The sequence below is a fragment of the Oncorhynchus mykiss genome, chromosome 13 (assembly GCF_057628025.1).
Source record: "Oncorhynchus mykiss isolate SJ-2025 chromosome 13, ASM5762802v1, whole genome shotgun sequence".
NCBI classification, from domain to species: domain Eukaryota; kingdom Metazoa; phylum Chordata; class Actinopteri; order Salmoniformes; family Salmonidae; genus Oncorhynchus; species Oncorhynchus mykiss.
Genome location: NC_143034.1, coordinates 14,170,001 through 14,182,500, shown reverse-complemented (window position 1 = coordinate 14,182,500; position 12,500 = coordinate 14,170,001). Strand labels below are relative to the sequence as shown.

Sequence of the window (12,500 nt, the reverse complement as noted above, 5' to 3'; positions counted from 1 at the left end):
TCTTTCCTCTCTCCCTTTTTCTCCTTGTCTCACTCTCCTCTCTCTCTCTCCTTCTCTCTTTCCTCTCTCCCTTTTTCTCCTTGTCTCACTCTCTCCTCTCTCTCTCTCTCTCTCCAGTGCGTGTTCCTGATGCGGGGGTGTACCTGGTGGGCTTGGCTGTTTTCCCCACCCACAGACCTCTCTGTAGCCCCGCCCCCACACCGCTCTCCTCCCCTGAACCACCAGCCAGGAGCGTAGAGGTGAGGAGAGACACACAATGTCACTACACACGTACTTTCACACTCTGTCTACACACTCATACAGTCACTCTAAAATATGTTTCTCTCCTCCTCCACCCTCCCCTCTTTCTTTCCTTCCTTCCTTCCTCCCTCTCTCTCTCTCTCTCTCTCTCTCTCTCTCTGTCTCCCTCTCTCTCTCTCTCTCTCTCTCTCTCTCTCTCTCTCCCTCTCTCTCTCTCTGTCTCCCTCGCTCTCTCTCCGTCTCTCTCTCTCTCTCCCTCTCTCTCTGTCTCTCTCTCTCTCCCTCTCTCTCTGTCTCCCTCTCTCTCTCTCCCTCTCTCTCTCTCTCTCTCTCTCTCTGTCTCTCTCTCTCTCTCTCTCTCTGTCTCTCTCTCTCTCTCTCTCTCTCTCTCTCTCTCTCTCTCTATGTCTCTCCCTTTCTCTCTCTCTCCTCCCCTTCTCTCTCTCTCTTCCTCTCTCCTCCCCTCTCTCTCTCTGTCTCTCCTCATCAGCTCCTGTTGTTCCCAGCGTTGGGGTTTGTTCAGGCAGGTCGTGTGTCATCTGTAGAGTTCATCTGTCAGGAGCTGTCCTCACACACTCAGCTTGTCCTACAGATCTACAGACCTCACTGTGGCCAGCACCCTGGACTAACCCTGCTGCTGCCTGGTGAGGACACATAGGTAGACAGACCAATAACACGGGCACACACACCCACACACACACACACACACACACACACACACCGGAGATGGCAGAGGGAGGGAGGGAGATGACAAAGGGAGGGAGATGACAGAGGGAGGGAGGGAGATGGCGGAGGGAGGGAGGGAGATGGCAGAGGGAGGGAGGGAGATGACAGTGGGAGGGAGGGAGATGGCGGAGGGAGATGACAGAGGGAGGGAGATGGCAGAGGGAGGGAGGGAGATGACAGAGGGAGGGAGATGACAGAGGGAGGGAGATGACAGAGGGAGGGAGGGAGATGGCAGAGGGAGGGAGGGAGATGACAGAGGGAGGGAGATGACAGAGGGAGGGAGGGAGATGACAGTGGGAGGGAGGGAGATGGCAGAGGGAGGGAGGGAGATGACAGAGGGAGGGAGATGACAGAGGGAGGGAGGGAGATGGCAGAGGGAGGGAGATGACAGAGGGAGGGAGGGAGATGGCAGAGGGAGGGAGGGAGATGACAGTGGGAGGGAGGGAGATGACAGTGGGAGGGAGATGGCGGAGGGAGGGAGATGGCGGAGGGAGGGAGATGGCGGAGGGAGGGAGGGAGATGGCGGAGGGAGGGAGAGAGATGGCGGAGGGAGGGAGGGAGATGGCGGAGGGAGTGAGGGAGATGGCGGAGGGAGGGAGGGAGATGACAGAGGGAGGGAAGGAGAGAGATGGCAGAGGGAGTGAGGGAGAGAGATGGCGAGGGAGGGAGGGAGGGAGATGACAGCTTTCTCTTTCTCTCCCTCTGCCATCTCTCTCTTTCTCTCCCTCTGCCAGCTCTCTCTTTCTCTCCCTCTCTGCCAGCTCTCTCTTTCTCTCCCTCTCTGCCAGCTCTCTCTTTCTATCCCTCTTTATCTCTCTCTGCCAGCTCTCTCTTTCTCTCCCTCTCTGCCAGCTCTCTCTTTCTATCCCTCTTTATCTCTCTCTGCCAGCTCTCTCTTTCTCTCCCTCTCTGCCAGCTCTCTCTTTCTCTCCCTCTCTGCCAGCTCTCTCTTTCTCTCCCTCTCTGCCAGCTCTCTCTTTCTATCCCTCTTTATCTCTCTCTGCCAGCTCTCTCTTTCTCTCTCTCTCTGCCAGCTCTCTCTTTCTATCCCTCTTTATCTCTCTCTGGCAGCTCTCTCTTTCTATCCCTCTTTATCTCTCTCTGCCAGCTCTCTCTTTCTCTCCCTCTGCCAGCTCTCTCTTTCTCTCCCTCTGCCAGCTCTCTCTTTCTTTCTCTCCCTCTGCCAGCTCTCTCTTTCTTTCTCTCCCTCTGCCAGCTCTCTCTTTCTCTCCCTCTTTCTCTCCCTCTGCCAGCTCTCTTTCTCTCCCTCTGCCAGCTCTCTCTTTCTCTCCCTCTGCCAGTTCTATCTTTCTTTCCCTCTACCAGCTCTCTCTTTCTCTCCCTCTCTGCCAGGCTCTCTCTTTCTTCTTTCTCTCCCTCTCTGCCAGCTCTCTTTCTCTCCCTCTGCCAGCTCTCTCTTTCTCTCCCTTTGCCAGCTCTCTTTCTCTCCCTCTGCCAGCTCTCTTTCTCTCCCATCCTCTCTCCTTCCCTCCATCTCTTCCTCTGCCAGCTCTCTCTTTCTCTCCCTCTGCCAGCTCTCTTTCTCCCTCTCTGCCAGCTCTCTCTTTCTCTCCCATCCTCTCTCCTTCCCTCCATCTCTTCCTCTGCCTTTTGGCTTCCTGCCAGCTCTCTCTTTCTTTCTCTCTGCCAGCTCTCTCTTTCTCTCCCATCCTCTCTCCTTCCCTCCAGAATCTGTAGATGACTGGAGACTGGCAGAATCTGTAGATGACTGGAGACTGGCAGAATCTTTTTTCAATAACTCACAAATAATTGAAATGACAGGCTACTTTGAAACTGAGAATCTGAGATCAATAAAAACCGACCTTGTCTTGAACCCATCAATAGTCCAGGTCTTGATGTGAGGAGGAAAATATAGTCCTAAAAATGCTTTCCAGTTTCACTGACTCACCTAATGATGCTCAGATCACTCACCTAATGATGCTCAGATCACTCACCTAATGATGATCAGATCACTCACCTAATTATGTTCAGATCACTCACCTAATGATGCTCAGATCACTCACCTAATGATGCTCAGATCACTCACCTAATGATGCTCAGATCACTCACCTAATGATGCTCAGATCACTCACCTAATGATGCTCAGATCACTCACCTAATGATGCTCAGATCACTCACCTAATGATGCTCAGATCACTCACCTAATGATGTTCAGATCACTCACCTAATGATGCTCAGATCACTCCCCTAATGATGCTCAGATCACTCACCTAATGATGCTCAGATCACTCACCTAATGATGCTCAGATCACTCACCTAATGATGCTCAGATCACTCACCTAATGATGCTCAGATCACTCACCTAATGATGCTCAGATCACTCCCCTAATGATGCTCAGATCACTCACCTAATGATGCTCAGATCACTCACCTAATGATGCTCAGATCACTCCCCTAATGATGCTCAGATCACTCACCTAATGATGATCAGATCACTCACCTAACGATGCTCAGATCACTCACCTAATGATGCTCAGATCACTCCCCTAATGATGCTCAGATCACTCACCTAATGATGCTCAGATCACTCACCTAATGATGCTCAGATCACTCACCTAATGATGCTCAGATCACTCACCTAATGATGCTCAGATCACTCACCTAATGATGCTCAGATCACTCCCCTAATGATGCTCAGATCACTCACCAGTGATGCTCAGATCACTCACCTAATGATGCTCAGATCACTCACCTAATGATGCTCAGATCACTCATCTAATGATGCTCAGATCACTCACCTAATGATGCTCAGATCACTCCCCTAATGATGCTCAGATCACTCACCAGTGATGCTCAGATCACTCACCTAATGATGCTCAGATCACTCATCTAATGATGCTCAGATCACTCATCTAATGATGCTCAGATCACTCACCTAATGATGCTCAGATCACTCCCCTAATGATGCTCAGATCACTCATCTAATGATGCTCAGATCACTCCCCTAATGATGCTCAGATCACTCACCAGTGATGCTCAGATCACTCACCTAATGATGCTCAGATCACTCACCTAATGATGCTCAGATCACTCATCTAATGATGCTCAGATCACTCACCTAATAATGCTCAGATCACTCACCTAATGATGCTCAGATCACTCACCTAATGATGCTCAGATCACTCCCCTAATGATGCTCAGATCACTCACCAGTGACGTCCGATGTGTTTGTGCCAAAAGCCTCTCTCTCTCTTTACTATGTAAAACAATATTTAGAAGTAGATCAAGTATTTTTCCAGCCTGCAGCAGACAGATTCTTCTGTTTTCTGCAGGAGACATTTGCTTTCCAACCTGTGTTTCCCTGCGATTTGTTTTAGAAATATTGTGAAAGGCCTGTTTTGTCTGCATGCTGTCGTTCACTGACAGACGTACAGCACATCCCTGACTGTAGGCCTTGTTATTGGGCTACACACAATCCACAGCCAGGCAGTTTTTCAAAACTATTGATCCTCTGTGGCTAAATGATAGACCTTGGTGTAGTAGGACAAACTGGATCATTTCATTTCTTTCTGAACAGACAGCCTTGATTCTGTAACTAAATAAATGATGAAATGCAACGCTGGACAGACGGGAGTTGCAGGTTCATGTCTATCAGAACAGAGAGAGGGAGAGAAAACACAGAAAGTCAATCTCATTGTAGTTCTGTGAGAGATACAGGCTTGCTACTCACACAGCCATGGCCACGTGTTGGTCTCAAACAGGGTGCGATGTTGCAGGGCCGGATAATTAACGAAGATGCAATTCAGATTAACTTTTTAACAGATAATTAACGAAGAGGCAATTCAGATTAATTTTTTAACAGGATATTTAACGAAGAGGCAATTCAGATTAACTTTTTAACAGGATATTTAATTCAGATTAACTTGGAACGCTTTTTTAGTCATTTTTACTTTGCAAAATGTGAAAATTATTTTTCATGCCACGAGAGGTTCATGATCCAGCCAGATAGGTTCTGGATCAAAACAGTCCAAAACGTAGAGGTGCCGGATCCTGTTCTGGATCAAATTAAGCACTGGATGTTTCTGTCATGATGATGTTTCTGTCATGATAATGTTTCTGTCATGATTATGTTTCTGTCATGATGATGTTTCTGTCATGATAATGTTTCTGTCATGATTATGTTTCTGTCATGATGATGTTTCTGTCATGATAATGTTTCTGTCATGATTATGTTTCTGTCATGATGATGTTTCTGTCATGATAATGTTTCTGTCATGATTATGTTTCTGTCATGATGATGTTTCTGTCATGATAATGTTTCTGTCATGATGATGTTTCTTGTCATGATGATGTTTCTCTCATGATGATGTTTCTGTCATGATGATGTTTCTGTCATGATGTTTCTTGTCATGATGATGTTTCTGTCATGATGATGTTTCTGTCATGATGATGTTTCTGTCATGATGTTTCTGTCATGATGATGTTTCTGTCATGACGACCCCGACTCTCCTCCCTCCAGGATGCGGTGGTCTCCTATGTCATCCTGTGGCTCTGTGTGTCTCCATGGAGCCCAGCACCTCCACCCCTTTACCATCCACGTCCTGCCCTCCTTCCCAGCAGTGGTGCCCCTTCCTGGGCCGCTGCCTGCCCCTAGCCAGCCCCTGCCACCCTGGATCCTGTGCCAACTGTACCCAGGCAGACGCTCTGCCACCCGGGACGCTGCGTCCCAGCTACAGCCTGGTGGATGAGGTGGTGGTTACACTGCCTGCTGGACCTGTTACACACATACTGGTGAGTGGATGGACAGACACACACACACACACACACACACACACACACACACACCGTCACACACACACACACGCACGCACACACACACACACACACGCACGCACGCACACACACACACACACACACACACACACACACACACACACACACACACACACACACACACACACACACACACACACACACACACACACACACACACACACACAATGATGAAAGAACAAAACACCTACAGTGATACACACAACTACACACAACAAAGACAACTAGTACTTTTAAAACAAATTCTCCTCCTCTCCTTCCCCCTCAGGTGAGGAAGCGTGTCGAGGACCTGCTGGTCTCCCCCGGCGACATCATCGGCCTGCAGCACAACGCCGGCCCCGCCTCCCTGCTCCACTGCGACCCTTCACCCCAGTCGCCGTGGCGACAGCCAATCCTGGCCCTCAACCAATCTGACTGGCGGTGGGCCAACTCCAACCAATCAGAAGGTTCCGTGGACCTGGACCAGAGCGTTGAAATAACCCTGGAGGATGTTCGAGGAGGAGTCTGGGCTGCGGACGTGGTCTGCCCGATCAGGGTGCTCTACGTTGGGCATAGTGAGACCCAGCTACAGGGGTCCCAGCTCTCCTCCGGCCTCCCCCAGCCGGGGCTCTATAGCCTGGAGGTGACCTCCGACGACCCTGCCTTCCCCGTCATGGCGTCATGTCCCATCCGCGTGGTCCCTCCCCTGGGCCTCACCGTCCTCCACCCCCCCTCTCAGAACGGAACCTACTACTTCAGGTAATGTGTTGTGTTGCGTTGCGTTGCGTTGTGTTGTGTTGTGTTGCATTGTGTTGTGTTGTGTTGCATTGTGTTGTGTTGCGTTTTGTTGTGTTGTGTTGCATTGTGTTGTGTTGTGTTGCGTTGTGTTGTGTTGCGTTTTGTTGCGTTTTGTTGCGTTGCGTTGTGTTGTGTTGCGTTGTGTTGTGTTGCGTTGCGTTGCGTTGTGTTGCGTTGTGTTGCGTTGTGTTGTGTTGTGTTGCATTGTGTTGTGTTGCGTTTTGTTGCGTTTTGTTGCGTTGCGTTGTGTTGTGTTGCGTTGTGTTGTGTTGTGTTGTGTTGCGTTGCGTTGTGTTGCGTTGTGTTGTGTTGTGTTGCGTTTTGTTGCGTTGCGTTTTGTTGCGTTGTGTTGTGTTGTGTTGCGTTGTGTTGTGTTGTGTTGTGTTGCATTGTGTTGCGTTTTGTTGCGTTGTGTTGTGTTGCGTTGTGTTGTGTTGTGTTGTGTTGCATTGTGTTGCGTTTTGTTGCGTTGTGTTGTGTTGTGTTGCGTTGTGTTGTGTTGCGTTGTATTGTGTTGCGTTGTGTTGTGTTGTGTTGTGTTGCGTTGTGTTGTGTTGCGTTGTGTTGTGTTGTGTTGTATTGTGTTGTGTTGCGTTGTGTTGTGTTGTGTTGTGTTGTATTGTGTTGTGTTGCGTTGTGTTGTGTTGTGTTGCGTTGTGTTGTGTTGTATTGTGTTGTGTTGCGTTGTGTTGTGTTGTGTTGTGTTGTGTTGCGTTGTATTGTGTTGTTGTGTTGTGTTGCGTTTTGTTGCGTTGTGTTGTGTTGTGTTGCGTTGTGTTGCGTTGTATTGTGTTGTGTTGCGTTGTATTGTGTTGCGTTGTATTGTGTTGCGTTGTATTGTGTTGCATTGTGTTTTGTTGCGTTGTGTTGCGTTGCGTTGCGTTTTGTTGCGTTGTGTTGTGTTGCGTTGCGTTGCGTTTTGTTGCGTTGTGTTGCGTTGTATTGTGTTGCGTTGTATTGTGTTGCGTTGTGTTGTGTTGTGTTGCATTGTGTTTTGTTGCGTTGTGTTGCGTTGTATTGTGTTGCGTTGTATTGTGGTGCGTTGTATTGTGTTGCGTTGTATTGTGTTGCGTTGTGTTGTGTTGCATTGTGTTTTGTTGCGTTGTGTTGCGTTGTATTGTGTTGCGTTGTATTGTGTTGCGTTGTGTTGCGTTGTATTGTGTTGCGTTGTATTGTGTTGCGTTGTGTTGCGTTGTGTTGTGTTGCGTTGTGTTGTATTGCGTTTTGTTGCGTTGTGTTGTGTTGCGTTGTATTGTGTTGCGTTGCGTTGCATTGTGTTTTGTTGCATTGTGTTGTGTTGTGTTGTGTTGCGTTGTATTGTGTTGCGTTGTATTGTGTTGTGTTGTGTTGTGTTGCATTGTGTTTTGTTGCATTGTGTTGTGTTGCGTTGTATTGTGTTGCGTTGTGTTGTGTTGCGTTGTATTGTGTTGCGTTGTATTGTGTTGCGTTGTATTGTGTTGCGTTGTATTGTGTTGCGTTGTGTTGTGTTGCGTTGCGTTGTGTTGTGTTGTGTTGTGTTGCGTTGTATTGTGTTGCGTTGTATTGTGTTGCGTTGTGTTGTGTTGCGTTGTATTGTGTTGCGTTGTATTGTGTTGCGTTGCGTTGCGTTGTGTTGTGTTGCGTTGCGTTGTGTTGTGTTGCGTTGTGTTGTGTTGTGTTGTGTTGCGTTGCGTTGCGTTGTGTTGCGTTGCGTTGCGTTGTGTTGCGTTGTGTTGTGTTGCGTTGCGTTGTGTTGCGTTGTGTTGCGTTGTGTTGGATATTCTGTTTATTGTGAGATATTATCAGTACCCTTTCACCTGGTTCCTGGTACATGTGAAATAATGTACTTGGCAAATACAAATGATTGTGATTGTGATCCAGGCCCAACCAGACGGTGGTTCTGCTCCGGGTCCACTCCCAGTACGGAGCCAAAGTCCACTGGCAGGGAAGCAACCAGAGTGTCCTCTTCCAGGACCACTGCCCCCCTGACTTCCTGCCCACTGTGGGGGAGTGTAGAGGGGCAGGCAGGGCAGGAGAACCAGGGAGAGGCGGGGGCAACCAGAGCCACAGTCTGTTTGCGGTGATAGATCTGGGGCTCGGGGAGGAGAGGGGGCCGGTGGTGGTGAACCTGTCAGCACACAGGTCAGATATCTCTATGGTTCTATTCGTCCCTACACTGACAAAAGGGTGCGTTCTAGAACATGAAAGGGATCTTCGGCTGTCCCAATAGGAGAACCCTTTGGTTCCATGTTCCACAAAGGGTTCTACATGGAACCCAAAATGGTTCTACCCTGGAAACAAAAAGGGTTCTACCTGGAACCAAAAAAGGGTTCTGCTATGGGGACAGCATCGAACCCTTCTGGAACCCTTTTCTCCAAGAGTGTATCTACATACAGTATATCTACATACAGTATATCTACATACAGTATATCTACATACAGTATATCTACACACAGTGTATCTACACACAGTATATCAACATACATTATATCACATACAGTATATATACATACAGTATATCTATATACAGTATATCCCATACAGTATATCTACATACATTATATCACATACAGTATATCACATACAGTATATCTACATACAGTATATCTACACACAGTATATCTACACACAGTATATCAACATACATACATCTTCAAGTCTCAATGTTGCTCATCGTGTGTGTGTGTGTGTGTGTGTGTGTGTGTGTGTGTGTGTGTGTGTGTGTGTGTGTTTGTCCACAGCGAGGTGACGGAGGCCAGACTCAGCCTGTTGGTCGGGGTGGAGGAACCTCTGAGAGGTCTGGTGGTCCAGCCTCATCCCAGACACAGAGTCCTCATGGAATCAGTCGTGGTGAGTTCAATGTGTGTGTTGGGGGTGTGTTGGGTGTGTTTGTGTTAGGGGAGTGTGTGTGTTGTGGTGTGTGTGTTATCTCCTCTCTGTGTGTGTGTTATCTCCTCTCTGTGTGTGTTTTATCTCCTCTGTGTGTGTGTGTGATCTCCTCTGTGTGTGTGTGTGTGATCTCCTCTCTGTGTGTGTGTGATCTCCTATCTGTGTGTTATCTCCTCTCTGTGTGTGTGTTATCTCCTCTGTGTGTGTGTTATCTCCTCTGTGTGTGTGTTATCTCCTCTCTGTGTGTGTGTTATCTCCTCTGTGTGTGTGTGTTATCTCCTCTGTGTGTGTGTGTTATCTCCTCTGTGTGTGTGTTATCTCCTCTCTGTGTGTTCCAGAGCTATACTGCTGCTGTAGAGGGAGGTTCCAGCCCAACCTTTAAATGGACAGTGGATGATAAGCCCTACTTCACCTACTACAACACCGTGCTGAACATCATATACCAGAACCCAGCTGTCTACAAACTATCGGTGAGACACACACACACACACACACACACTCATATACACACACACACACACACACTCATACACACACATACACACAATAAAACATAGATGACACTGATATGGGCCCCTGCCTTGGTTGATGCTGGTTTGGTGTTGGTTAAAGCTAGGTGGTAAAGCAAAGCTAGGTGGTAAAGCTAAGCTAGGTGGTAAAGCTAAGCTAGGTGGTAAAGCTAAGCTAGGTGGTAAAGCTAAGCTAGGTGGTAAAGCTAAGCTAGGTGGTAAAGCTAAGCTAGGTAGTAAAGCTAAGCTAGGTGGTAAAGCTAAGCTAGGTGGTAAAGCTAAGCTAGGTGGTAAAGCTAAGCTAGGTGGTAAAGCTAAGCTAGGTGGTAAAGCTAAGCTAAGCTAGGTGGTAAAGCTAAGCTAAGCTAGGTGGTAAAGCTAAGCTAGGTGGTAAAGCTATGCTAGTGTCCAGCTACTTTGATCTTTGATATCCATGTACTGTTGCTTTTGGAGGACACTCCCCACCAACTCATCCACCACTTCTGTGCAACACCAGCATACAAATACAAAGAGTTCAAATCCTACATCTGTAGTTATGGGACATCTCTACCTCAGACATGTGATGGGAAATCTGGCCTTCATAACAGAGTTATAACAGAGTCATAACAGAGTCAACAGAGTCATAACAGAGTCATAACAGAGTCATAACAGAGTCATAACAGAGTCATAACAGAGTCACAACAGAGTCACAACAGGGTCATAACAGAGTCATAACAGAGTCACAACAGAGTCACAACAGAGTCACAACAGAGTCATAACAGAGTCATAACAGAGTCAACAGAGTCACAACCGTGTCAACAGAGTCATAACAGAGTCAAGAGTCATAACAGTGTCAACAGAGTCATAACAGTGTCATAACAGAGTCATAACAGTGTCAACAGAGTCATAACAGAGTCATAACAGAGTCATAACAGAGTCAACAGAGTCACAACAGAGTCACAACAGAGTCATAACAGAGTCACAACAGAGTCATAACAGTCATAGCAGAGTCATAACAGAGTCAACAGTCACAACAGAGTCACAACAGAGTCAACAGAGTCACAACAGAGTCATAACAGAGTCATAAGAGTCATAACAGAGTCATAACAGAGTCAACAGATTCATAACAGAGTCATAACAGAGTTATAACAGAGTCATAACAGAGTCATAACGGAGTCAACAGAGTCATAATAGAGTCATAACAGAGTCATAACAGAGTCAACAGAGTCATAACAGAGTCATAACAGAGTCAACAGAGTCACAACAGAGTCACAACAGAGTCATAACAGAGTCATAACAGAGTCAACAGAGTCATAACAGTGTCAACAGTGTCATAACAGTGTCAACAGAGTCAACAGTCACAACAGTGTCAACAGAGTCATAACAGAGTCAACAGAGTCATAACAGTGTCAACCGAGTCATAACAGTGTCATAACAGAGCCATAACAGAGTCAACAGAGTCATAACAGAGTCAACAGAGTCATAACAGAGTCATAACAGAGTCATAACAGAGTCACAACAGTGTCAACAGAGTCATAACAGAGTCATAACAGAGTCAACAGAGTCACAACAGAGTCACAACAGAGTCACAACAGAGTCATAACAGAGTCATAACAGAGTCATAACAGAGTCACAACAGAGTCACAACAGAGTCACAACAGAGTCACCACAGAGTCACCACAGAGTCACCACAGAGTCACAACAATGTCATAACAGAGTCATAACAGAGTCACCACAGAGTCACAACAGAGTCACCACAGAGTCACCACAGAGTCAACAGAGTCACAACAGAGTCATAACAGAGTCATAACAAGAGTGATGAAGAATGTGCCGTAAGCTTGAAATGTCACCCATGGAACTATCCAATTGGTACCTTTTTGTAGAGCTCAATTGGTTGGTACGTTGTCAAGGAGGGCGGTCACGTGTGGTTTGAATTAGAGGAAGACTGGTTGGATCTCAGTATGGGGACTGGGACAGTAGATGAAGACTGGTTAGAACTCTGTATAGGGACAGTAGATGAAGACTGGTTAGAACTCTGTATAGGGACTGGGACAGTAGATTAAGACTGGTTAGAACTCTGTATAGGGACTGTAGATGAAGACTGGTTAGAACTCTGTATAGGGACAGTAGATGAAGACTGGTTAGAACTCTGTATAGGGACTGGGACAGTAGATGAAGACTGGTTAGAACTCTGTATAGGGACTGGGACTGTAGATGAAGACTGGTTAGAACTCTGTATAGGGACAGTAGATGAAGACTGGTTAGAACTCTGTATAGGGACTGGGACAGTAGATGAAGACTGGTTAGAACTCTGTATAGGGACTGGGACAGTAGATGAAGACTGGTTAGAACTCTGTATAGGGACTGGGACAGTAGAGGAAGACTGGTTAGAACTCTGTATAGGGACAGTAGATGAAGACTGGTTAGAACTCTGTATAGGGACAGTAGATGAAGACTGGTTAGAACTCTGTATAGGGACTGGGACAGTAGATGAAGACTGGTTAGAACTCTGTATAGGGACAGTAGATGAAGACTGGTTAGAACTCTGTATAGGGACAGTAGATGAAGACTGGTTAGAACTCTGTATAGGGACAGTAGATGAAGACT

General features: G+C 47.1%; 1 protein-coding gene across 5 annotated transcripts in view; it reads left to right on the top strand.

The window, feature by feature from the left end:
* Positions 1-12,500, top strand: part of pkd1a (polycystic kidney disease 1a) — a 144,825-nt gene that overhangs the window by 52,776 nt on the left and 79,549 nt on the right. For 4 of the 5 annotated variants that reach the window (XM_090195271.1, XM_090195272.1, XM_090195270.1 and 1 more), the window contains exons 11-17: positions 118-239; positions 731-884; positions 5,447-5,718; positions 6,029-6,498; positions 8,398-8,658; positions 9,258-9,366; positions 9,744-9,875. In XM_090195271.1, coding sequence (XP_090051397.1) covers positions 118-239; positions 731-884; positions 5,447-5,718; positions 6,029-6,498; positions 8,398-8,658; positions 9,258-9,366; positions 9,744-9,875 — 1,520 coding nt within the window. Of the gene's footprint in view, positions 1-117; positions 240-730; positions 899-5,446; positions 5,719-6,028; positions 6,499-8,397; positions 8,659-9,257; positions 9,367-9,743; positions 9,876-12,500 lie in introns of those variants that run through there. The other variant, XM_090195273.1, reaches the window with a different exon arrangement.